The sequence below is a fragment of the Gadus morhua genome, chromosome 11 (assembly GCF_902167405.1).
Source record: "Gadus morhua chromosome 11, gadMor3.0, whole genome shotgun sequence".
NCBI classification, from domain to species: Eukaryota; Metazoa; Chordata; class Actinopteri; order Gadiformes; family Gadidae; genus Gadus; species Gadus morhua.
Window position 1 is genome coordinate 1,314,667 of NC_044058.1, and position 25,980 is coordinate 1,340,646.

Here is a 25,980-nt window from a genome sequence, read left to right on the forward strand (position 1 = left end):
ACGCACGCACGCACGCACGCACGCACGCACACACACACGCACGCACACACACACACACACACACACACACACACACACACACACACACACACACACACACACACACACACACACACACAAACACACACACACAGTGCGGTGGATAGAGATAAGTTACAAAACGCATTCCATCTGAAAGCTGTTTTGTAATGGCTTGTAAGTAAACAATGTGTCAATGTGCATCTCTGTGAACAGTAATGTGATGTCTTCCTTTGAATCCACTTTCCTTTAATCGTTTACTCAAAACGGGCTCAATATGACATTAGGCTGGCTATAGTCAACTATTCAATGGCCTTTAAATAATGTATATATGGCTATAGGTCTCTATGCTATATTTAAATGTAGGCCTACATTACCACATATAAATCTTGATACTATTAAGGTAAATTCAGATGGACATAGGCCTAATACATTACACATGGTATATGCATAATCACACCTATAACATTATGTAGGATTGCGTTTCCTACCCAATAGTTCTACTCACAGGAAAACGGTGTTCAAAAATAGGATTGACCACAGGATACCACTCAGTTGTATTACCATGATAATGTCCTACATTCAGATTAGATCCTAACAGTGGGTCAATGTCCGGCTGAAGGGGTCAATTGGGTAGGCAAGAGTGGCATCTTCACACATTTATTCATTATAATTGGCTTCACACTTCTATTCTTGAATCGTTATGATAGGCTAAACTCTCATTGTGTAACTTATCTTTCTAACAATTCATCAGTTAGGCTTGCATTGGATAGCATAGAGCCTTAATACCATCATCATCATCACATCATAACAACAATAATCCCGACATTATATAAAAAAAGGGCACATGTGAATGGATTAAAGAAAACGGGCTCAAAATTATGCCCATCACATCCAGTGATGGCCATACCTTTAATTGAGGAAAGAGTGTGCCGAAAGTAAATAAAACCTCCAATAATAATTATCGTACAACGGAATTTTAATTTGTGCTTTTTTATTCCTTGCAGATTAAGAAAATCCACAGGTGGTATGTTACGACAGGACAACCAATTGATGCGTTCGTCGCTCGCTGTTCAGTCTTACAGGACAACCAATCGATGTGTTGGAGCCTCGTGGATCAGTCCGACAGGACAACCAATCGATGCCTGCGAGGACAGATAACTTTAACCAAAATGGAGCAGAGCATCGGGTCGCTGCAGGAGCAGGCTTTGAAAAGAAAGGAGCGGTTAAAAGCAATAAAGAGCAGAAAACTTCAGGTGAACTATTGGTATCATAGTCCTGTGTAACACAATGGGAAGAAGGCCTGATTTGGTCTGCTAATGGATCTACCTGCTCACTTTTACACAAGCTAGCTAGCTCTTAGCTACCTTCTACCATGGCACGTTTGTTAGTAACTGACATTATACTGGCGCTTGTTTCAAGGTTGTTAAACTACATACTTTAAATGATTACTTTAAGTGTATCGGCCATGGCCAAATAAACATTGTAGTCAGTTTGCTAGCTATTGTAACATCGACCATTCTCTGTAAAAGATCAGATTGCTATCTATCTATCTATCTATCTATCTATCTATCTATCTATCTATCTATCTATCTATCTATCTATCTATCTATCTATCTAGATGTTATTAAGAATGTCCAATGCCTTTGTCATTTTTGTATTCTCCTACATGTATTTCGATTTTGATATTGCGATATAGTTTGGTTAAATTTGAACTCTGTACCTGTGTAATGTAATTGAGTATTCATATTGTCGAGAGACCTTCCAGTTGATATTCAGTAGGACTTTTACCAGAATCTAGGCTTACTTATCAAATGTTTACTGTTAATTTCCATAACTCTTGGTTATTATTCTCTATAGTTCAGAACTGCTCCAAATTCTGATAAAAATAATAATTGGAAAACATCTTCAAGAGAGCCCCTTTCTCTGTTCAGGGACCAACATGATTCTTACTCTGCCATGTTTGACTGTTATGTTAAACTTAATCTGCTTGGCCTGGCTGTAGTGTTGCAAAAGTGTTTGACATTCCTACATCTTGATATGGTATTACGGATGCACTATACTCAGTCTGTCCCCTCAATTGTTTAAGCAGGTGAACAGGAAGCCTCTTCACGAAAGTTGAAGCTGGAGGAGCTTCTCACTTAAAGTTTTTACTAGTGCTGTCAAGCGATTAAAATATTTTATCGCGATTAATCACATTAATGTCATAGTTAACTCGCGAATTCAACCCGTTCCACTTGACCTCGGGTAGGTGCATGACAGTGGTAGACCGACAGTAAAACTTCAATAGCCCAGGCTTTTATTTTGTTTCAATCATTGAACTTTTGAACAAAACTCTTGCTCAGCAAAGATGGGAAATACTATAACATTTATTATTTAAACCAGTATGAATATTCCTATCGTACGTAGGCCTATACACATTACCAGGCTATCGGATAACGCCTACGCACACGCGCTCACACACACGGTGGCGGAGTGGTAATCGGGAGAGTCGGGAGTATTCCCGGTGGGCCGTTAACGTTTCGGGGCTTTCGGGCTGATTACTGCGGGATAACAATATTGCGTTTATAAAAGTTCCTTGCAGTGCCGTCCGGCAGCCGGAGCTGTGCACCCGCAACCTCTCACTTACTCAACAGACGCAACACTCACAAACTGTCAACGTCGCAACCAAGTCGATTTTGTCTAGAGGGGAGTAACTGAGCGGCCCCTCCCGAAATGGTACAGCCCAGGTGGGCCTTGAACCGCGATTGGTCAGAAAGACGTTACAGCTACAGTTTGTGCGGCGTGCTTGTGTTCCCGGTGTAGCTAGATCCGGTATGGTGTTGTAGTTTTGAAAAAAATAAAAAATAAAAATTACCTACCGGCCACGTCTTCCACCTCCAACAATCGCTCCATCCCCCCCCCCCCCCCCCCCCCCCCCCCCCCCCCGTCAACAAGTGCCGATGCCGATTATTTTCTGAGAAAAATTACGATTACGATTTAATCGGCCGATTAAAAACAAAACAAAAAAAAGCCTATAAAACGTAGTTTTTGATACCTTAAATATACTTTAAACACTTTTGACGAATATGTGAATTGAATGCAGAAACTTTGAGTGTTTTAGAATACATTTACAGTCAATGAGTGTAATGTAAAATGTATAACTAACTCCCAATGTGCTGCGCTCGTGAGCAGTGACTAACGCGTGCGTGCTGAGCAGTATGGTCTCACCGTTAGAATCTACAGTATAACAAATTAACATGGCCTGGGACTTAAAGAAAAACAGGCACATGCTCAAACGCGTCTTGTGTACATTGGTGAGGTGAGCGCGCAGCTGCCTGAGCGAGCGTGCTTTCATGTTGTATGGTAAAATTCAATCTCCTCTTTTTTACTCCAGCTAAAGTTGTTAGTTAGCAAGGCGAGTAGGAGCGCAATCTGCAGGATACTAAGCGCAATAACATTTCTAAAAAAAATTAAAAATAAATAAATCGGTTGTAATCGGCGTCTTTTTGGCAGATGTTGATTATTTTCAAAAAGGCTATAATCGGCCGATTAAATCGGCAGGCCGATGAATCGGTCGGGCCCTAGTGTTGATCAGCAAAGAAATAGTCTGCCAAAGACATTGACGTCGCTTAGCAACCGAGGACGCTGGGGTTGATAAGTTACCGGACTACTTTACCGGACTACTTGCGTAGTGGTACGATATAAAAAAAATCAACTTTCCTTGACAGCGGTCATTATATGCTTAGCAACGGTGAATTATCAAAAGATTATTCACAACCAGGAGTTGTGAAGGCCAATGCAAGTGAACGGAGCGTTCAACAGCATTGAGAAGAGCCGTGTAATAAATAATGATAGTCACATTCATTATTTGATATTCTATTGTTGCCCATCCCTACCTTCTAAGAGGACTAAGTCTGAAGTATGGGCATATTTTGGGTATTTAAAAATACCGCGATAATACTGAAAACCGGGATAATTTTGGTCACAATAACCACTAGGTTAAATTTTCATACCGTTACATCATTTCTGGAAAAGTAAAACACCAGAAACGGCACATTGTGAAGGGACTGAAACAGAGGGGAATAGCGCTAGGCAATTTTTTTTTTTCAGCAAACAGCTTCAAATACATTTCGTTTACTATGTTTACTTGTTGACAAAAAACATATGTCTCCTTTAAGCGCAATTGCATTGTAAGGCCACTCTGCCTCTTATTTATTTTATCATTGGTTTTGTGATTGATTCCTATAGAATGGAGGCAATGGTCGATGATTTGATGAATTCTTACCTTGCATGTAAATGATGCGCACGCAGTGTTGATTGACTTTGTGGTAATGATCTTGCAGGGCCGTGACGATGAGGAAGGAGAACCTGAGAGGAAGAGGGCCCTGGCAGAAGAGGCCGAGGAGAAGCACAGGTGAAGGACCTTTCTCACTTTATTAATTAAATGGACTGTGATACACGCATGCAGGGGAGACGAGGAAGGCTATTGTTACAAAACAGGATCTCTAGGTGGTTGCATGCGTCATTGAAGTACAGTTTAATCTCCTATCTAATGGGACATGTTCTCAAAGTATACGTCCTAGGGTTCATCTGGCTAATGGAATATCTGCAGTGTACGTGAATGTTGGCCGGAAAGGAGCAGCTTGCCCCTCTGTCCTGCGGGATTTTTTATTTTTTTAACTTAAAGGTCCCATGACATGCTATTTTATGTATTCTTTAATGTAGGTATTAGTGGGCAACTAACACAGTATTCAAAGACGTTCCCGAAATTCAGACGTGGTGCAGAGTTACAGCCACTCCGAGCCAGTCGCACATTGAGCTTCCCCCAAATGCGCTGTTTTGGTGTCAGTAGCTATAATGCAAATGAGGAGGAGTGAGGCGGGTCAAGGAGGAGGGTGGGGGTGTGGCCCTGAGCAGCTTGCAGCCACGGTACCATGCGCTCTGTTTACAGTGGATGTATCGCAATGGCGAGGCGCACACAGCCTTAAGCCGTGTTCTGTAAATATTCTAGAACACACGGGAGTCCTGCAGCTCTATATCTAAATATTATCATATAGCCTACATAGATATCTATATCATATATTATATATTATCACGGCCAAAAGCTGTGTGAGCCGATATTATGAATCTCAAACAACCGTGTTGGGTTCTCTGACGTTCCTGGTTCTTCAACGTCCACATCAATGTGAAGTAGACTGAACCGCAACAAGGAGGAGAAAGGGATCGTTACCGGCAGCGCTTAGGCACCTCCGCCTCCGGCGGTGGTCCCTCAGCGGGGCTCAAGTGGGAGACATTCGCCGCCAACAATCCCTTTCTCCTCCATGTCGTGGTTCATGTTCTTGAGGGAGTCAAAGCCGAAGTTCCTTCCCCCCAATTCATTCTCAACCTTGGCTGAGATACGCCCCCAATACGAGTCTCGTTGTAGAAATACCAGAGACGAGAGTCCGACGTGTTATGCGCCATAACACCAAAAGCAGAACAGTTATCCAATAACAAGGAAGTGTACAACACTTGCGTTACAGTCCTGGAGCTCTATATCTAAATAATATCATATAATACATAGATATCTATTAGGGTTGCCGCGGTGTGGACATTTTCACACCGAGTAATACGCTCGTGTCAACACCGGTATAAACGGTATTAACTTTGAAACTATAGGTCAACCGCCATCTTCTCCGTCAACTCTCCTCTCACACTCGGTGACAGCGGCTGGCAGTGCGCCAACTCTCGGCGTCTTATAACGTTCTATATATAATAGGATAATATAATTTTAATAATCACAGCCAAAAGCTCTGTGCGCCTCCGGATGGCTGTAGCGCGGGGAGCTCACGTAGGGATTGGGCTCCGCAGGGTTTGTTTACTGGCGTTGCTATGGTTCCCGGTCTTGTAAGGAAGCACGTCAATTCTCGGCGCGACAATTCTCCCGCAGAGCAGAACTGTGGCCTATTCTACACATTTTAATTTTCTTAATTATAATTATATTATTCATTTTTACTGAATTTGTTTTTTATTATAAAAAAAATAAATTAAAAAAAACTCGGTGTTGCCGGTGTGCAACATCGAGTAAACGGTGTTGGCCTCAACACCGGTAACACCGGTAATACCGTATACCGCGGCAACCCTAATATCTATATCATATAATACGTATTATCACGGCCAAAAGCTGTGTGCGCCTCCAGACGATATTATGAATCACAAACGTCTTTGTCGGGTTCTGCGACGTCTCTGGTTCTTCCACTTTCACATTAACCTGAAGTCGACTGAACCGCGCGCTGCCGGCTGCCCGCTGCCGGGCGATGGTGCCTCGCGGCAACCGGCGGCATGTCGCAGTTCATGTACTTCAGCAAGTCAAAGCCAAAGTTTCTTTCCCCCAATTCCTTCTCAACCATGGCTCAGATAACCCCCACAACAGTCTCGTTGTGGAAATACAAGACACGTCAAAGAACCGACAAGAAACACTTGCGTTACAGTGTGTGTATTCACACACACACACACACATGTGGCGCTCGCACGGTCGAGTCTCATTGGCGGGCCAACGTCTCTGGGCGGGCCAGGCAGAGTAAGGGGAGGAGCTTAGATGCTTGATGACGTCCTAAACAGACATTCCAAATCAGCGCACTTGAGCCTCCGTTTTTTCAAAGGCGGGCAGAACAGCTAGTGCTCGTTTTACACCAAACGCAAGTTTTAGCCGCTGGGGGACCATAGGCAGGCTAGGGGAACTCATATTTATGTTAGAAAACCTCATAAAGTGAGATTTTCATGTCATGGGACCTTTAACATCTCCCCTCTTGATATTTGGCTGTTTTACATTTTTTGGTGCCTCTATTATATTATTCACGGTAGCCGGTAATCGACTTGTGTGGACTTCCTGGAAACATTGACCTACCGGTAAGGCACAGAGCTACAGGGCAAGCTCTATTCTCGATAATCAACGAAAAAAAGGGTCTGGACTGGAGGGCTTATTTTATGGGTCTCGAAAAAGGTTAAATTTTTTCACTTTAATAGCAACTTTTAAAGCAAAATTAGTATTTTTGCGTAATTATAGCAGGAAGTGTAAGAGGGCTCTAAAAAGCTACAAGCACTAGTTCCTCATTTTCAAACCCGCCTATAGGGCGTGCGACCCACTGATGCTACAGACCTATTACAGATCAGTGCCAGTGGGTGGAACTTAGGGGCGTACACAGCTTTTGGCCGTGTTCTATAAGATATTCTAGAATACTCCGGGAGCTCCGGCGGGAGACCTGGAGCTCTATATCTAAATAATATAATATAATATATAGACATCTATAATGTAAGATATAATATGACAGCCAAAGCTGTGTGCGCCTCCGGATGATATTATGAATAAACGATTGCGTTGGGTTCTCCGACGTCTCCGGTCCTTCCACATCAATCTGAAGTCGCGGTTCAATCTGGAGTTCAGTGAGTCAATGCCAATGTTTCTTCCCCCAATTCCTTCTCCACCATGGCCGAGAATCAATACACGGGTCTTATTTTGCAAACCCGTACCCGCTAATTACAATCCGCACCCGACAAGACCCGCTATAAATTGACCGACTCCCGACCCACACCTGAAGGAAAATTAGACACATTAGATGGAACGCCGGGGAATTACACTATCTGGTGTGTGGCATGGTGCTTTTTCGATTGCTGGGCGAAAAAAGCACATCATCTACTGTGAACAGTTTTAGTTGACTCCTCCGATCCTGAATAACATATCCAGCACCGGAGATGTCTCGCTCGAGAACGCAAAATCCGTGGCTCAGGAGGTAAAGCGGGTAGGCTGGTAACCGGAAAGTTGCTAGTTCGATCCCTAGTTCCTCCTAGCTGAATATTGAGGTGTCCATGAGAAAGATGCCAAACCTTTACTGCTCCTGACGAGCTGGATGTGTGCATGAATGTGTGTATGAATGAGTGTGCGTGAATGTGAGACAGCATTGTAAAGAGCTTTGAGTGGCCACTGGTTAGAAAAGCGCAGTCCATTTACCATGGGCTTTTCATTGGCATTGAATTAACACTCCAACGCTGGATGTTATGCTTCATTAAGCCGAGCATGACACTTCTAAATAAGAGACACAAACCGCACACACATGGCTGGTGACACCGAGCTGATTTTTTTGTACCCGGTTTCATCCAAATTGTTTGGGTCACCCGTTGGGTACCCGCGCAGTACTCTGGCGGAGATAACCCCCACTACTAGTCTGGTTTTGGAGGAAGTAACGGAGACATCAAAGAACCAAACGCAGTCTTTAATTCATAATATCATCCGGGGGTACACACAGCTTTTGGCCGTGATATTATATATATTAGATACCAATATATAAAATGGCAACAATCACTTTCTCCTCCTGCTGCGATTCACTCTGGACTGCAGGGAGTGAACGCTGATTAGCTGTTATGTTACGTCCCTCAGGGAGTGAACACTGATTGGCATTGTGGGAGTTGTCGTCTTCAATCCACAAGCGCCAAAAAGTCACTGTCTGTCTTTTCTCGGTCAAGAAGGCACCAAATTCGATATTTATGTTACTATTCGATTACATATATGATTACTAGGGGTGTGACGATACACTCAGCTCACGAGACGAGACGAGACACGATATTGGGTTCACGAGAACGAGACGAGATTTTAAGAAAACTACGATGACAAAATATATGACTGGACCAACAGACTTTTATTTAACCGAGTTGCACATGCATTTTGAAATGCTTTATTATAACTCTTTACATGCATGAAATTGAAACTAAAACTAAAATTTATAAAAGCAATAAATTAAATTAAATAATTCTCATTTTTTCATTATTATGTGCAAAACCAAATCAAAGTACCAAAAATGCTGCCAAACAAATGATTTAAAAGTGGCGGGGGTATTTTCCGACGTCACCCTACACTCACTCACTATTCCCTATAGTGTTCATGATATAGTGCACTATTTAGGGAACGAACAAACGAGAATTCGGACACTACACTGAACATTTCTCAACGTCATTTGCGTCAATAAATGCGACGGGTATTTGTGTGACGTAGACAGATGCGCCCACATCGTGTAAACAAACCGGGCACTCACGAGGAAAGCTGGAGGTTGTATTGTTGTTGAATGTTACATTTCCTTGTTCAAGTTTATTTTAAATTAATTTTGAATGTTAAATATTCTATGTTAAATCCCAAATAAATTGTTGACATTTCTAAACAAAAGCCGGAGACTCCATCATTAAATGTATTCGTTTTCGCGCTTATTCAGCTTCTTCTTCTTCTTAACTCAAGGACTGAGAGACTTAAGAGAAGTTTTTATCCACAGGCAGTGAGACACTTGAATTCAAATTTTTAATTCAACACCTTATTTTTAAATTTGATTTTATTTACATTTTTTATTTTATCTAAATAAATTAACTAATTTATTTTATTTTATATTTTTATTTTATTTTATTTATTTTTGCACAGTGTGGAGCATTGACCCTTTAACATCTCACTTCAATTTATTGTATGTGACAAATAAAAACACTTGAACTTGAACTTCTTCTCTGGAAAAACATGACCGCATTGTGGTATACGGGAGTAGCTCACAAATCTCGCGAGACAGATTTTTAACGCGACGGGTAATATCGTCGAGTTTAATCTCGCGTGATCTCGTGGCACGAGATCTCGTCACACCCCTAATGATTACTAGGGGTGTAACGATTCATGTGATGCATCGATGAATCGATTGTCAGTCCTACCGATTCAACTAAATCGATCTGGTAAAATAAATAAATAGAATGAATCGCTTTGGCTTCACCAATAATCGATATAAATGCTTTATATCGTATGAATCGATTATAATTACCGTAATTTTCGGTCTATAAGCCGCGCCTTTTTTCCCCATTTTTCGATCTTTAAAAATATTTAAACTTTGACGCGACATTCGCGTGATGACAGCGTTGCCACTGAGTGACATGTGTAACGTAACAACCGGCCAACTCAGTGCAGTGCAGTCCGGGGTGAACTGCAGCATGGAGGAGAAACTGATTGTTGCCGTTTGCGACTCCCGGAGCTCTTTATATAATAGTAGGCCCTTTATAATATAATATAATTGTGTAATAATATCACGGCCAAAAGCTCTGTGCGCCTCCGGATGGCCGTAGCGCGGGGAGCTCTCGTAGGGATTGCGTCAGGTTCTCTGACGTCTCTCCCTCTTCCACAAAAGGTAAAGACATGCAATGGTAGTTATCTCGGCCGGAATTTGGCAGTGATGGTGGAAAAAGTAACAGACCGGGGAACATAGAACCCTTTAATGAATAAGGGTCCTATGTTCCCTGGTCACATACATATCGGGGAACATAGGACCCTTTTTTGGAAAAGCGGGGAACAAAGGACCCTTTTTTTAAAAAAGGTCCTATGTTCCCCAGTCTCATACGAAGAGGGGAACATAGGACCCGGGAACATAGGACCCGGGGAACATAGACACGCTCCCACGAAATGCTAACTTTAGCTTAGTTGTTTGTTTACATTCGCTGTACAGCGCCGCGCCAATCAACTGTGACTGGCTTGCTGCATAGTGTGAGCGCCTTGGGAATACCCGGACAATATAATGGATATAATATGGACACATAAGACAATCAATATTCGGTATTTGTTATGGATTTATTGTACAAATTCCCTGAAAAGATGCACGTTCCAGGATTAATTGAAAAGCTCCCGTAAGGGCTGAGATGGCAGAGGACAGCTGATTTGGAACGGAACAACAGCTGTTCGCTTTCACGGGGAAAAACTAAGGAACTTCAACCTACTTAGGCCTACTAATTATCGTTCAAAGCTATTAAATATTCAACAAAATATGCAGATACTGTCAAAATCGGTTCCAGGGAGTATATAGGGATTATTAATGTTGTTTTTGATGGTGTTTTTCTGGAATGAGTATTTGAATATTCGCTTGGAAAAACCAACGAGTATTCGAAGCCAGAAAAATGGCATTCGGGCCAGCCCTAATGGTAATTAAACATTAAAACACCTGCGGCTCAGTGGCCTCTTTGCATTAGGGGCCAGTGGGGCACGGCCCCACCAGAGAACGCTGCCCTGCAGGGCACGATTATACTTTTCTTTTTTTTTTAAAAAATGTCATTGAGCATAAGTTAATAATACATTAATTGTTAATAATTAATTACATGTCCGCAGTTTTAATTTGATGAACGCAATTGTTGTAGTGTACTAGTTGTGTGTGAAATAGTTCGTTGCTCCGTCCGTCTGTTCCGCTCGGTGGGGCCCAGCCGAGATGGCCCTGTCTGCTGCAGTGTAGAAAACTGGTGCTGTTGCGCGAGCAAACGCGTGCGCAGCGCCCGCTTCTGTTTCGGCGGTGGGGCCAGAAGTTTAGTGCCCCAAAGCTCTTCTCATTGGCTGATTTGTAGAAAGGGCGGGGTTTACGGCGGGAGCCGATCAGATCTTGCTAGCTAGCTAACGTAGTTACAGTTACAGTTACTGTTACAGTAAATAACAACAAATTGACGTTTCATTCATTAAATGATGAATCGTGTTGAGTATCTGTCTCATGAGATTTAGCACTTGAACAGAAGTTGGAGATAAAACGTTTGGGACCACATCGCCCGACGGATTTAATCATTATTCAAGAGGGAAAGGACAAGAATAGATCGTTCAACCAGGAGTGGTTCAAGCGGAAAAAAAGGCTTGTGTTTCACCTCAGCCACACAAAGGAGACCAGACAGCACTGTCCTTAAAGCACAGGTAATTACCATCTTAGCCCAAACTTACTTACATTTTCACCCAGGATTATCCAGGTCTGAATAGGCAACCACTCAATCAGGCTAGATTCATTGTTAATTGTACAGTATGGTGGCCTGCAAACTTAATACAACTTAAACCATACTTCTTCTTTTTTTGGTATATTGTGAGTGGTGGCTTTGTATATTGATTGCTGTGTAAAGGGTGTGCGCCGTTGTGTTTTTATTGTTGCCACGTTGTTGTTTTCTTGAGTTTTGATATTGTGAGATCTTGAACGCTGCCATTTGGTGGTGCTATTGCTATGATAGCCTAATATATGTCGTCAGATTCGCGTTTGAGTGATGGCATTATTCAGCTGCAATTTTGGTCCCCTCTGTCACTTGCTACTGTTTTTGTTGTGATGGTAGTAATATGTGGTATTTCTGGATTGCGTTATAATATTTTCCTGCATGGGCCCCACCAGAGTTTCCAAACCAAAATCGCCACTGCTGCGGCTTATAGTCCAGTGCGGCTTATATATGTACACATCATTCAATTTAGCTGCTGCGGCTTATACTCCGGTGCGCCTTTATAGGGCGGAAAATACGGTAATGTTTTAAGACTTAGTTTACACGTTTATTTTGTGAAGTGCAGCTCGGTAATCTGTAACTCTGTCATCAGCTAGTCAGCTTGCAAGGAAGTCCCACAAGAGTTTTATTTCTCCCTCACCCTCTACTGGTGCATTTCAAACATGATGGAGAGCGGCAGCGAGATTGTTAATGCACCAGCAAACTTGAAATCCAAAGTGTGGAAGCATTTTGGCGCTGTACAGCGAACGTAAAGAAACAACTAAGCTAAGGTTAGCATTTCGTGGGAGCGTGTCTATGTTCTCCGGGTCGTATGTTCCCCGCTTTTCCCAAAAAGGGTCCTATATAGTTCCCCGATATGTATGTGACCGGGGAACATAGGACCCTTTTTAAAGAAAAGGGTTCTATGTTCCCCGGTCTGTTACTTTTTCCACCATTACTGCCAAATTCCGGCCGAGATAACTACCATTGCATGTCTTTACCTTTTGGGGAAGAGGGAGAGACGTCTGAGAACCTGACGCAGTCTATTCATACGCCGGTAAACGAACCCCGAGAAGCCCAATCCCTACGAGATCTCCCCGCGCTACGGCCAGCCGGAGGCGCACAGAGCTTTTGGCCGTGATATTATACAATTATATTATATTATATAGGCCTACTATTATATAAAGGGAGTCGCAAACGGCAACAATCACTTTCTCCTCCATGCTGCAGTTCACCCCGGACTGCACTGCACTGAGTTGGCCGGTTGAACGCTGATTGGCTGTTACGTTACACATGTCACTCAGTGGCCACGCTGTTGAACGCCAATTGGCTGTCATCACGCGAATGTCGCGTCAACGTTTAAGTATTTTTAAAGATTGATTGATTGCGGGGAACATAGGACCCTTTTCCCAGAAAAGGGTCCTATGTTCCCCGCTTTTCCCGAAAAGGGTCCTATGCTCCCCGGTATGTATGGCTACAGGGGAACATAGGACCCGGGGAACATAGGGATGACCCCCATTTGGGAAAGTATTACTTTTCCTCCCGAGATCCCGCTAATGTTGTGTTAGAAAGTAAAGGGAAACAAGATATCTTTTCTTCCTCCACCTCTCTCGCTTCTCTGCTTGGTGTCGCTGACGCTTATAGTTTGCCTCCCTCGCTCTGGTAACGTCACGTACGTGGGAAAAAAACAACGAAGCTCCGAATACTGATTTAAGCTACGAATACAAATTTTCCGAGTGGCCGTTAGATGTAAAAATCCATAGATTAGCCGCACCGTTATATAAGCCGCAGAATCGAAAAATGGGAAAAAAGGCGCGGCTTATAGTCCAAAAATTACGGTAATTGATATAGCTCCCTCTATCGCCTGATCTGGGTACAATTTGGAGAGGTTGCATTTTCAGTTAATTGTTGTACCGCTCCCCAGTGGTGGCTGGTGAATTTTATTTTAGGGGGGGCTGAAAGTTTGTAAACCAAATTTTCCACGTCAATGAATTCGCCCAGAGAGGCGGGACCATTGAAACGCGACTTGAATCTGACAATTCTGATTGGACAATGACAGATAATATGTCTAGAACACTGAAAACTACTTTTGCTGTGATAGAATTCGTTAGAAAAAAAATCCTTTCTCCCTGCACTGGTAATGCGTCGCCCAAATCGCCCCTATACACCATCCGCCCCTGCCGCTCCCTGTAGCCCGATATGGATGAAATTTGGAGAGGTTCGTCTTGACCCATACCAAGTTTTATGATGATTGGTTTAAGTTAACCTTGGGTTTTCGGCATTAAGTTAATTTTGAATGATTTTGAGCCTCTGGCCGCCAGGTTGTTTTGTCATTTAATTTTACTTGAGCAGTTGGACCTTTGGTGCTCAACATCCACTAATTTGGTCCCACTCAAATCAAACATTCCGTCCATGAACTGTTGTGATTTAAGTCACAGGTCACGCCCATTTCGATGCCACACCCTAATTGGAAGTATGTTGAGTCTCTCTTGTTCAGAATTTGATTCTGAACAACTTCTGTATTGGACTCAATATCAGAGGAGTCCATTTAGATGTTGATATAAGCATTACTCTCACGAGTCTTTACACGTTTTAAACCACACCCTTTTAGACGTTAATGGCTCCCGGGCGCTTTAGTTTTCAATGTACAGACTTTGCTTTATGTCAGATTGAGGACTTTGGTCCAAAGGTGATAGATGCTAAAGGTTTTTTGTCTTAAGTGACAAAACCTAGAATCCTTAAGGAATTAAAGAGATACTTCACCGGTGGGAATATGAAGGTTTTATGAATTAAATAATTCAATGTATTATAAATGTGAAAAAAAAATTGAAATCGGTTCAATGGTCTCTCGGGCTCAAAGTAAGAAAACCTCCAACTACCACAGTGCATTGCACTCGGGTAGTTTTGTCCCCCATACGCGAGCTCCCGCCCCCTCTCATACCTTATTGGTGGACAAATTTGCCACCAAAAGTGTGTTGTAGTCCTCGGCCCTTCTAGCGGGACAAGAGGTTTCTCCCGAAATGACGTGAAACGCGTCATTTGACGTCATTTCGGGAGAAAATTAGATGAGAAAAAATGGGCCAAGGGGAGACTGGTTTAGACTGATATTTATTTATATATTTATTTATATTACAATAGTGATTTTCTAATGATAGAAAGCATGTTCTAAATGGGTGAAGTATCCCTTTAAGTGTTTCTAACAAAGTTCGACATAGTCGTATATCTATCCAAATAGGTTCTTGAAGCATATTTGTTCAGCATGAGGATATGCATTATTGTGTTGACAAAGTGTCATGACACTAAGTCAAAGCGGTTATGAGATACGTTTGCTCAAAGTTTGCATTTTTGGACTGTTGCTATAGTGCCAGCTTTGGGCCAATCAGTGTAATATTTGCTCTGTTAATCTGGAGTCAGCCTCTACAGCTGTAGTAAATTTCATAAAAAGCGTACGAGCGGTTTAGGCTGTGCAAGTCAAACGTGGCGGAATAATAATAATATAACTAACAATTACAATAGGTTGCCTTCGCACTTTGTACTTGGCACCCTAAAAAACTAACAATTACAATAGGTTGCCTTCGCACTTTGTGCTTGGCATCCTAATTAAAGCTGCAAGCAGTATTTTACGGGTGCCAAGCCTAAAGCCGACCATGTCAGACCATTAAGACCCAGACGCAGACCATGAAGACTTTTCTTTTGCATACGGTTGACAACGGTGGGATAGCATCAGCTTGGATCTGTTGATGGGCAAACAAATTTTCATGAACGTACGTCAAAAGGCTGAGGAGTTATAATTCTTTAAAGTTTGCAATTGATCGCTTTATGGTCCTATTTTGATGAACTTTAGCCTGGTTAACCTTGACCTATGCTTCTTTAAATGCACCAAGTTTGGTGATGAGATTGACTCAAATTAACCCCGCCTTTAGTCACCTATCATTGATTGGGCTAATGTGGATGTCCAGCCGCCATTTTTTACAGGTTCTGGGCTTGCTAGGCACATTTGCTCAACATCAGGAGATACAAATGTCTACAGGATTTCATGACTGTAGAAGGAAAAGGTCCGATAATATGTCCGTCCAAAGTCTGCAGCTATTTTAATTGATATAGCCCCCCCCATCGCCCGATCTGGGTACAATTTGGAGAGGTTGCATTTTCAGTTAATTGTTTTACTGCTCCCTATAGCTAAGGTTTAAGTTAACCTTGCCTTTTGGCATTAAGTTGATTTTGTACAATTTTGAGCCTCTGGCGGCCATGTTGTTTTATCATTCAAATTCATTTTACTTGAGCAGTTAGAACTTTGGTCCTCAACAGCCATTAAGTTGGTCCCGCTCAAATCAAACTTTCCGTCTATGAACTGTGATGATTTGTCACAGGCCACGCCCATTTCGATGCCACGCCGTAATTGAAAATATGTTGAATTTATCTTATTCAGTTTTCTATTGGACTCAAATAGCAGCATTTAAGTCTTTACGCGTTTTAAACCACACCCTTATTAGAAGTCAATGGTTCCTGGGTACTTTAAACTTTATTATACAGACTTCGCTTTATGTCAGATTGAAGAGAATGGTCCATAGATGACGTGTGCTAAAGGATTTTTGTCTGAGTGAAAAAACCTAGGATCCTTAGGGAATTGATTGTTCGGCACCCTAATAATAATAAAAACACTAACGATTACAATAGGTTGCCTTCGCACTTTGTGCTTGGCACCCTAATGAAACTAACAATTACAATAGGTTGCCTTGGCACCCTAATAATAATAATCATCTGATATTGAACAGAATAAAAAAAAATGTTTTCACCACTAGGCAGCACTGCCACCTATTGGGAGTGTTTTATATGTCCACAAGAGATGTTTAATATCATAGTGGAGCCAATTAAGATATACATAGTCCAAGTACTGCTAAAGGGCTGCAGTTGCGATGAATTCATAGTACTGCCCCCACTAGTAGTCATTACCTCTGAGACCCGGTCTGTCTTTCTGCACCACCGCAGGGAGATCAAGTTGAGGAACTATACCCCAGAGGATGAAGAACTGAAAGACAGACAGGTCCCCAAAGCCAAGCCTGCTTCAGGTGAGAACCTCCTTCACCCAGAGCTGGTAAAAACACCAGGCCAGGAGGCGGACCTGATCTGTGTCATTGGACTTTTGGTAAAGTTTTGTCGACTTGCATTAAAATAATGTTTTTTTTATGTTTTTCAGTGGAAGATAAAGTAAAAGAACAACTTGAGGCCGCTAACCCAGAGCCCATCATCGAAGAAGTGGTAGGTACTCTCTGGTGAAGTCTGTTTCTTTGATTCAGTTTCCTTAGTTTGTTACTTATTGCTGCTCTTTGGTCTTCATACAGGATTTGGCCAACCTGGCCCCGAGGAAACCTGACTGGTGAGAGCTGCGGGTCTGACCTTTAAACATGGCTTTGATTGTATTCCAATTTATTCTAGGATGTATTTATACTTTTTTTCTTCTATATAATTCTTGTGCTTCACAATTTGTATTCACTATACCTCTTTTATAGTGATTCAATTTAAACCTTTAGGATCAGCAAAATAATACATCCTGTTTCTTAGGGATCTGAAGCGAGATGTGGCGAAGAAGCTGGAGAAACTGGAGCGGAGAACACAGAGGGCCATCGCAGAGCTCATCAGTGAGTACCTTCAGCCTCTTGTGGTAGGATCTGAACTCAGACCTGTCTGGGGGTGTTGATTGTTTCAGGCTAATTGCTTTGTGATATAAAACCCGACGGGGCCGGAAGCTGTATGATAATGTTGATAAATCTCAAATGTCTGCCATTTTCTGCTAGCTGTCCAAAACGTGAACTATGGTTCACTGCAGAACGCATGCTTAGCTGCAGCAGTCGGCCTTGCTGCCCATCTGGCTAGGAAGGAATCTTATTGACAGTGTGTTTTACAGGGGACCGCCTTCGAGGTAGTGAGGAAGAACTGGCGGATGCCGTTGGAGCAGTATGCGTGACAGAAGGAGATTCAGACTGACCTGGACTCATGACACCTAGTGCCACAGCAGGGACCCGGCCTCCATACAGCCACATTCACCTTGTGTTAGGGACTCACTGTGGTCACTGGAACAATCCTTTTCTATGTCCTATTGTCCTACGTCCTATAAAATGTCATGTGTGGTTGCTGATGAAGATGGTCCAACATGTAGTGTTTGCAGGATGTTGAACTAGCACGCCTACCCTTGGTTTGTAAACCGTCAATGTGATAAACTAAATGTTTTATATTTTCCAGGAAAGTCTGCACATTTTTTATTGCCTGAGAATGTAATACGTTAAATTCTTGACCTTTTTATTTCCTCCAACTCCGCAGTAGTTGAAGGAACACATCTTACTCCCTACTCAAATTAATCGAGTGACTTTGCTATAGCTGATATGTTGGGATACTTATAAGGGATTAAAACTAACATGTTTTGGTATGATTATCGCTAATGTATCAGTAAGCACCTATGTTGCAAAAAGAAATCACATTAATATTTCACCATAAAGTGCAGTCAATATCTACTCTGAATTACATTGCTCATCCATAAAATAAATATTGCACCAATAGTAATTGAAGACACAGCAATTTCGTGTCTCTATATATTCTACTCCTTTCGAAATGTTAACTTAACAGAGGTCATTGAGTGTCTGCCCTTCCAGACCTAAAATGACACTGTACATAGAAGAAAGGGTCAATGAAGAATATTCCATAATTCAGTTGATGGAAAACCATATTCCTTCTATGCACCTATACTCTAAAACAGTGGTATAAGTTAAGCTCACAAAATACATACGCAAGATGTGTTTAACGATAACTAAATGTTACTATAGTGGTGTCTAGTGTTTAATGGACTCCAGGCTGAGGTCTGCCCTGGGGTATGGGCCAAATCCAAGTCTTATGAAACGATGTCCCACTGATCTATTAATGATCTCCAACATAAAAAAATCCACAGCCAGCCTAATACTGTATATTTGAATGATTCATGGTTTGCACCTTACTAACTCATTGAGTATGTTCTCCCAATCTGAATCCCTGTATAAGCACTTAACTGGTTAGTGAGGAATACTTTTGCAACCTCTCACTGCTTGTGATTCAATTGCAGCAAACCACAGCTTGGTTTAAGAAAAGCTTATTCAAAGAGAGAAACATTGTTTTGGCACGGCAGTTGAAGAAATAATACTACATGCTGATTCGATCATTATATAGAGCTAGTACACAAAAACTACCAATCTCAAGGTGGGATTCTGGTGTCATGCAGACAGTTCCACAGTTATAGCCCTTTAGCTGAATCGTTCTTTCAGCATCACAGCTGTTAGCGCCTGGCTGTGGGTTGATGTTTCATCTCTGGCTTGTTTTGTAAGGCATTGCATCCCTTGTCATCCTGAAGGAAATGGTGACATGCTAGTCGCATTGGGCTGCACCCGATTCAATCTTCCTGGCTGCAGGACCAAGTTCCACCCTACACACCTTCTGGGCAAACTTGAGCGAGCACAAGGTCTCGCCCACATTGCTCTCAAGAGCAGACACCTTTAACAGAAGATGAAAAAGATCAAATTATTGAAATACTGATATAATGCATAAGAAAATTATGGATGTTAATATGCTATACAGGAAGGTGGTTGGAGGTTCAACACAAACCTGGACGACCATGGCTGTCTTGTTGCCTTTCCCAAGGGAGTCCTGCAGAAGATAAGTGAGACGGGAGTTCCGGAAAGGGATGTGGGTTTGGTTGCCTCTCAGAGCCTGGATCACATCCCCAAGTGCCAGCAGGGAGCGGTTTATATTCTGGGCCTCTTTCAGCCTCTCCCCCTCTGCACCAGACTTCCACACCCTCTCCGATCCAGCAAGGTCCACAAGGTTTAACTTGCCTAGAGACAAAGGGGAGTGTGATGGTTAAGGAAGGTAAGGAAATCCTGGATGAAAATATTTAATGTAAGAATTTGTTAAAATTAATGGTTCGCTGATTAGTAAGAAGCCAGGCGTGCAGCAGGGGTCTCGCCTGTGGTTTTGGAGCCGTTGGCCAGGTCGGTGCCGTGCACGGTGATGCAGAGCAGGGCGTGGGAGCGTGAGCTGTGCTGGTTCATCTTGGTTCCAAAGGTGATTCTGTTCCGACGGGCTTTGGCCAAGACCTGGAGAACCACCAGAGAAAATGTATTGGGCTGCTCACTTGAAATTTAAAAATCACATTGTTTGCGGATGCAACATAGTGCAGTATAATTCTCGATTTGTATGTATTGCCACAACAAAATAAAAGTGAATAAAGAAATTGAAGAATAGATGATCTGAAATAAAAAATGATGTTCTAGTCTGTTGATCTTGCTTTCCCGGCGTGCAGACTGCAGCAGAGAGAACAGTGCATTCCCAGGATGACTGGGCCTGTGCTGGTGTCTGATGAACATCTTAACGTCACTGAGCCAATGATGAATTCAATCAAAGTGGAGAAACGTCTGTCACCTTCTTGATGTGTTGAAAGCCTTTGACCTCCGTGACCCTGAGACCTGGCACATGCAGCTGCCCCGTTCCATCAGGATTGATCTTGATGTCCAATTTCTCTCCATCCTTGCTCAGCAGATCTCTGTGGACCAAAACAACACATGCGACCACTGTAAGCTGTGTTCCAACCAAACGAAAGGCATTATTCACAGGAGGGTGCCTTTACCTCAGCAGCTCGTTGTAGATCTCCACAGAGCTGACGTTCACGGTGTAAGACCACATGTCCTTGCGCTCTTCTATTTCATTGAAGAGGTGCTTCAGAGCCCGCTGGTTGATGCCAGGATTCTCAACTGAGCCCTGAAAATCAAGCCCCCCCAAAAGACAGGGTTCAGCCATTCATTCATGAATTGCTTTAAACTACTGAATACATGGAGAGGTAGCTTGATGTCTGCAGAGTACCTCCATGGTGTAAGTCTTCCCAGAGCCTGTCTGTCCATAGGCAAATATGCACACGTGATAGCCATCGATGCAGGAGGTCACAAGAGGCCCAATCTCTTGGAAAACCTTAATTGAATAAGATAGTGACAGAGAGGAAAACAGAGTTATGTGAGGATTATATACATCTACTTCTAGATGCTTACAATAAATTAAATTAAAAGTAAATTAAAGTTAAAAATAAATATAAACAATTTGGCAAGATTAGGATATACATTCCAGGTGATAACTCTCAGGGTGTCTGATTCTCCCCACCCAACAATAGGTGCGTTTCCATCCCCCTGATTTTATGTGAACTTTGAAGTATCGAATCAGTAAACGGTGATGGAAACGCAGCTAATGAGACTGAAGTTTCACCATTATCTCTGCAGACATTCCAACATGGGTACCTCTTCTTGCGTGGCCTGGGGGTGGAAGACCTTGTCCAGTTCAAAGGCGCGAGCCTTTCCCTTGTTGATCACCGAGAGGGCTGACTCGTTGTTGGGGTCTGTGGTGACCACCACCGCCTGGCCCTCCTCCTGCTGGTCCTCCTTCAGCACGGGCTTCACACGACACAGAACGCGGATGTTACCTGGAAGTAGGGTTAGTGAGCGTTCTGTCCACAACAGGTCTGAACCCAACCAAGCAGAATCCCACTAATAGGCCGTTTTCCCTTTGTCCTCTCCGTCTGCTGCCATTACCTTTGAGCTCGACCAGTTGTTCGTGGTACTTCCTACGCAGCGCCACTTCCTTCATGTATTTCTCCATAAGGTCTTTGTTAGCTTCGGACATCTCATGGATCGCTGCATTGATCTGCGATCAAGGGCACAGATGACTCTTATTGCTGTCTCAAAACAGAATCCATGAGAGCTGTCAGTATGTCATTAGCCATTCATGTCAGGCCTGCTGACCTGTTTCTTGGCATCGCTGATCGCCGCTCCATAAAAGTCGGAGAAGTTGCGGACCTGGCTCCTGAGGCTCGCGTAGTCGGTCTTCATGGAGCCCAGGGCTGGGGGGAGGGCGGTCAGTCGCTTCTGCAGGCCTGCACCCAACAACACCGGCCCCAAGGAAACCCATTTAGTATTACATGCATTTACAGGGTCCTACCTCGTAGACACAGAACAGGTGCCAGTATGATTCATGAGGTATGGTTTTTGATGCTGTGGGTTGTAATTTCAGTCAGCATTGACTTTGTTCTATGAAATCGCGGACATGGGAAGATACGAGCTATACACAGAGTGGATAACACAGTGTCTTCTAATCTAACTACTATAATACCAGGCCTATCGCACCAGTTACTCAAGTTACTCATGTGCCAAGCAGCCTGCAGCTCACACACACAGCACGCGCTAACGCATACATACACCGCAAGCACGCACAAACACAATGCATATACACACCGCACAAGCACGCAAATACACCACACGTCAAGACATAAGCAGCGACACATACCCGAAAGCGAACACACTTGCAGCAATGCACGCACACGCACGCGCACACACACACACCGTACGTCAAGACAAAAGCAGCGACACTCGCCGAGCTAAGACGTTATGCTTTTAAAAATAACGGCTCCGCCATCGACACTCGCCCAGGTAAGAACACACACGCACACACCACAGCAACACTCGCCTAGGTAAGACGTTATGTTTTTAAACATAACTGCTCCGCCATCGACACACTCGCAGGTAAGAACACACACGCACGCGCACACCCCGCAACGACACTCGCCCAGGTAAGACGTTGTGTTTCTAAACATAACTGCTCCGCCATCGACACACTCGCAGATAAGAACACACACGCACGCGCACATACTGCAACGACACTCGCCCAGGTAAGACGTTATGTTTTTAAACATAACTGCTCCGCCATCGACAGACACGCCCAGGGAATAACACACGCACACACCGCAGCGACACACTCGCCCAGGTAACGCGTTATGTTTTTAAACATAACGGCTCCGCCGTTGACAAACTCCCAGGTAACACGTTCTGTCTATAGACTGTAGAAATTGCGATAAAAGAAGAAGAGACAATTTCTCACCTCGACAAGCAACGGCGGGTCGTTCATTTTGTCATATAAAAACTGTTTAATTCAAACATCGCACCGACAGGCATATCAACACAGAAGTCACTAAATCTTAAAGAGACAGTGTCCCTATAACGCGGAACGAAATCATGTAAATAACACAGTACGGTGAATTAGGCATACGTCTAGAGTCCATAACAAGACTACACTTTGTTGCTCAAAGTTAATATTACTCCTCTCCTTGAGCCTCCCGGAATGTCTTGTGATATTGATATCCCCCCTGTGGACTGTTTTAATTATTTATTTATTTTTATTATGTTTTGTATGTATGTGTGAGCATAGCCGCGGGAACGTATTCTCAGCAGGGGATGCTGGAAAAAAAAAAACTCAGTCTGCACTTGACTCGCTACATTGATAAAAATACATATATAGCAGTGCAGCTCGATTACACCAATGCAATATTGTGCATGCGCGCACAGTCGAAACTCGATCGTTGTATTCACACCATTGTTCACATCCAGCTGCTCACAGAACAAGTTAAGTGCACCACCGCTCCCCCTCACACTTTTTCAGATAACCTTTTTTTTCAGTCATATGAGCATTAAATAAATGCTGCGTCTCAAAATGCCTTGGACAGCAGCGAGGATGACCCGCTTTGCCACGGGCCGAAACAGTGCGGAGTGACCAGAGCAAACGCAGCGGACAGACGAGTGTGAGGATTGAATAGTCTATGGTGGACACATCAGTTTGGCCTATTTGCACTAATGTTTAGTGGCAATGCAGTGTTTTATTCTATGCCTTTTTATTTTCCTATATTATTTCAATAAATACAATTTATTTTTTTATAAAAAAAAAGATCAGGGGCCGTATTCACAAAGGATCTTAGGGCTAAAAGTATGAAGGTATTATTGTAGCAAAAGTCTTTAGCACCTGTAACTGCAGAATTTGAATGCGTACACTAAAGTCACAGTAAATTTGATATCGTATATATTTGTTTTGCATGTGTACTCTAAAGTCACAAATGTGTAACAGTACATTTGTAGTCGTAAAAAAAAAAAAAAAAAAATGTATACCATTGTAAACACAAAATAGGGTCTACGAGTACGCTAATCTGTGTTACAGGTGCACAAATCCTTTTGCTACAATTATTGCAGCGCAGTTGGTGCAAAACACATTCGCACACCCGTGTTTCATAATCTGAGAACATGCCCAAAAGGTGTGCATTCGTAAACCCAAATTTGAACAAATGCATCAGAAGTTGCACATCTGTGAACGCTATGTTAATTCAGCATTTTAATGAGCGAGCACAAAACCATTTTACAGCTGCTCGAATCTGCTCCTGCAAGTCTCAGCTGTGGGGTTTTTTGCAGGTTGTTTTGCAACACGCCTAGGTGGTAAATGTGTAACAAAAGTATTCGTATCCGTAGATGACAGAGCGTCCGTGAGCGGGACAAAATAGTCCCGCCCATAATTTCCTAATCCAATGAAAATCGCCGGCAGGGATGCATTTCTCAAATTACACTGGGACCCACCGCGTGCCAGCCATGGAGCTATAAAGATCGCAGCATACTCAGCGCGGGATACGTTTCTTTCTGGAGAAGTGAAGAGGGCGTCCTAGTGAACGGAGATGGGTATCCTACATTATGTTAAATGAAATGACTTAGTTCAAGTGAATTCCCCCCAAAGTATTTCATTAACATGCCGCAAATGTCCTTGAATGTATTTTAATGGTCGCCAAAACAAAAATTCAGAAATGTTAATGCAATACTTTGGGGAGAATTCACTTGAACTAAGTCATTTCATTTTACATAATGTAGGATACCCACCTCCGTTCAGTAGGACGCCCTCTTCACTTCTCCAGAAAGAAACGTACCCGCGCTGAGAATGCTGCGATCTTTATAGCTCCATGGCTGGCACGCGATGGGTCCCAGTCAGGGACGGCTGGTATAAATTGGCTAACAGAGCTAAAGGTGCGGCCACACCAGACGCGTACCTCGCGTACCTCGCGTATAAAATTGCCATTTTTTCCATAGGGAACCATTGGTTTACGCGCGTATGAGACGCGTACACGCGTTACATGCGTATAAGCAACATTTTACTCGCGTTAGGCGCGTACATATACGCGCGTACATATACGCGCGTACATATACGCGCGTACATATACGCGCGTACATATACGCGCGTACATATACGCGCGTACATATACGCGCGTACGCGAGGAGTTCAAAAAATTGAACTTTTTACGCTCATACGCGCCGCAATAGCCAATCAGCGTTGAGCTTGACCCGACGTCACTGGCAGAGAGTAGTGAGCTTGGACAGAAGCATACGGCCGACATCTTTCTTTATTCTGTGTGGAAATAGTAACTTATGCCGCGTTTCCACTGCAGGGTGCGGAACGGATCGGATCGCAAAGGTGCGGTAGGGAGGGGGCGGTATAGCCCAGCTCAGTTCCGAGGTCGCGTTTCCACTGCCGACAGTACCCTTGGTGGTAGGCCGGATGTCGATCGCCGCGGCAGCTACGTAAACATCGTAAACAACGTCTTCCTCCCCAAGAATGCAGACGAACGTCTCCACCTCCTTGTTCGCCCAAGCAAGCTTTTTACGCGACATGTTAATTGTAAAGAATAATACCTCGAGGCTACTGTTTGTTTGTTTTTATCCCCGCGTCACCCGGAAGTGACGATTCTGTCGACCAATCAACGGAGGGGGGGTGTAGCTAGAATTTCACGGGACCCTTTCAGGCGTCTGGTCTCGTTTTGGGTACCGCAACGGAGGAGTCCCGAGAATGGGGCCGGAACGGGTACGGCAAAGTCCGGGTCACGCCCACTTTTGGCGGTGGAAACGCGACCCGACCATTGCGATCCGATCCGTTCCGCACCCTGCAGTGGAAACGCGCCATTAGTTACGCCATTAAATGCTTTTATGGAAACATTTTTAGCGAGAAATATGCATTTTACTTTCATAATGTTCGCTCGGTGAATGTGAAGGATGTTTGGTTTGATAGTTATGACGAAGAGGGAACGCTCCGTTCACTTGCATGGACAGAGTCTCTGGTTACTAAGCAACCTCAACGTCTTGGCGGACTATACATCTGCTGATCAACACTACGAATGCTGGAAACGCACCAGACACACCATGTGAAGTTATTTAACCCGATTATTGTTATTTATATCCGAGATTATTTAATCTAACCCGATCTAAACTCTATCACCCAAACACGGCGGCGTTTGGGTTTCCTACCTCGGACTCCAGCGCAGCCATGTCCATGGCAGCCACGGCCGGCAACTTTCTTTATTCT

The 25,980-nt window shown here is 43.3% G+C and overlaps 2 protein-coding genes across 3 annotated transcripts in view; one reads left to right on the forward strand and one right to left on the reverse strand.

The window, feature by feature from the left end:
* The first annotated feature begins 1,112 nt into the window (after positions 1-1,112).
* ccdc12 (coiled-coil domain containing 12) lies at positions 1,113-18,330 on the forward strand. The gene is made up of 7 exons (XM_030371215.1): positions 1,113-1,274; positions 4,344-4,414; positions 16,747-16,826; positions 16,955-17,016; positions 17,100-17,134; positions 17,320-17,396; positions 17,663-18,330. The coding sequence occupies exons 1-7, from the start codon at positions 1,116-1,118 to the stop codon at positions 17,740-17,742; spliced, it is 564 nt and encodes a 187-aa protein (XP_030227075.1). The 5' UTR covers positions 1,113-1,115; the 3' UTR covers positions 17,743-18,330.
* A 601-nt stretch (positions 18,331-18,931) lies between these two features.
* The window catches only part of si:ch211-257p13.3 (kinesin-like protein KIFC3), a 35,088-nt gene continuing 28,039 nt past the window's right edge, over positions 18,932-25,980 (reverse strand). For both annotated transcript variants that reach the window (XM_030371185.1, XM_030371184.1), the window contains exons 13-21: positions 21,564-21,694; positions 21,354-21,465; positions 21,063-21,244; positions 20,638-20,742; positions 20,405-20,535; positions 20,200-20,320; positions 19,745-19,874; positions 19,384-19,613; positions 18,932-19,272 (exon numbers count right to left, since the gene is read on the reverse strand). In XM_030371185.1, coding sequence (XP_030227045.1) covers positions 19,147-19,272; positions 19,384-19,613; positions 19,745-19,874; positions 20,200-20,320; positions 20,405-20,535; positions 20,638-20,742; positions 21,063-21,244; positions 21,354-21,465; positions 21,564-21,694 — 1,268 coding nt within the window. In that variant the 3' untranslated portion in view covers positions 18,932-19,146. The remainder of the gene's footprint in view (positions 19,273-19,383; positions 19,614-19,744; positions 19,875-20,199; positions 20,321-20,404; positions 20,536-20,637; positions 20,743-21,062; positions 21,245-21,353; positions 21,466-21,563; positions 21,695-25,980) is intronic.

Coding starts and splice junctions, on each gene's coding strand:
- ccdc12 (XM_030371215.1), top strand. CDS start 1,116: ATGTGTTGGAGCCTCGTGGATCAGTCCGACAGGACAACCAATCGATGC. Junction 1,275..4,343: donor TAAAGAGCAGAAAACTTCAG/GTGAACTATTGG, acceptor ATGATCTTGCAG/GGCCGTGACGATGAGGAAGG. Junction 4,415..16,746: donor GAGGCCGAGGAGAAGCACAG/GTGAAGGACCTT, acceptor GCACCACCGCAG/GGAGATCAAGTTGAGGAACT.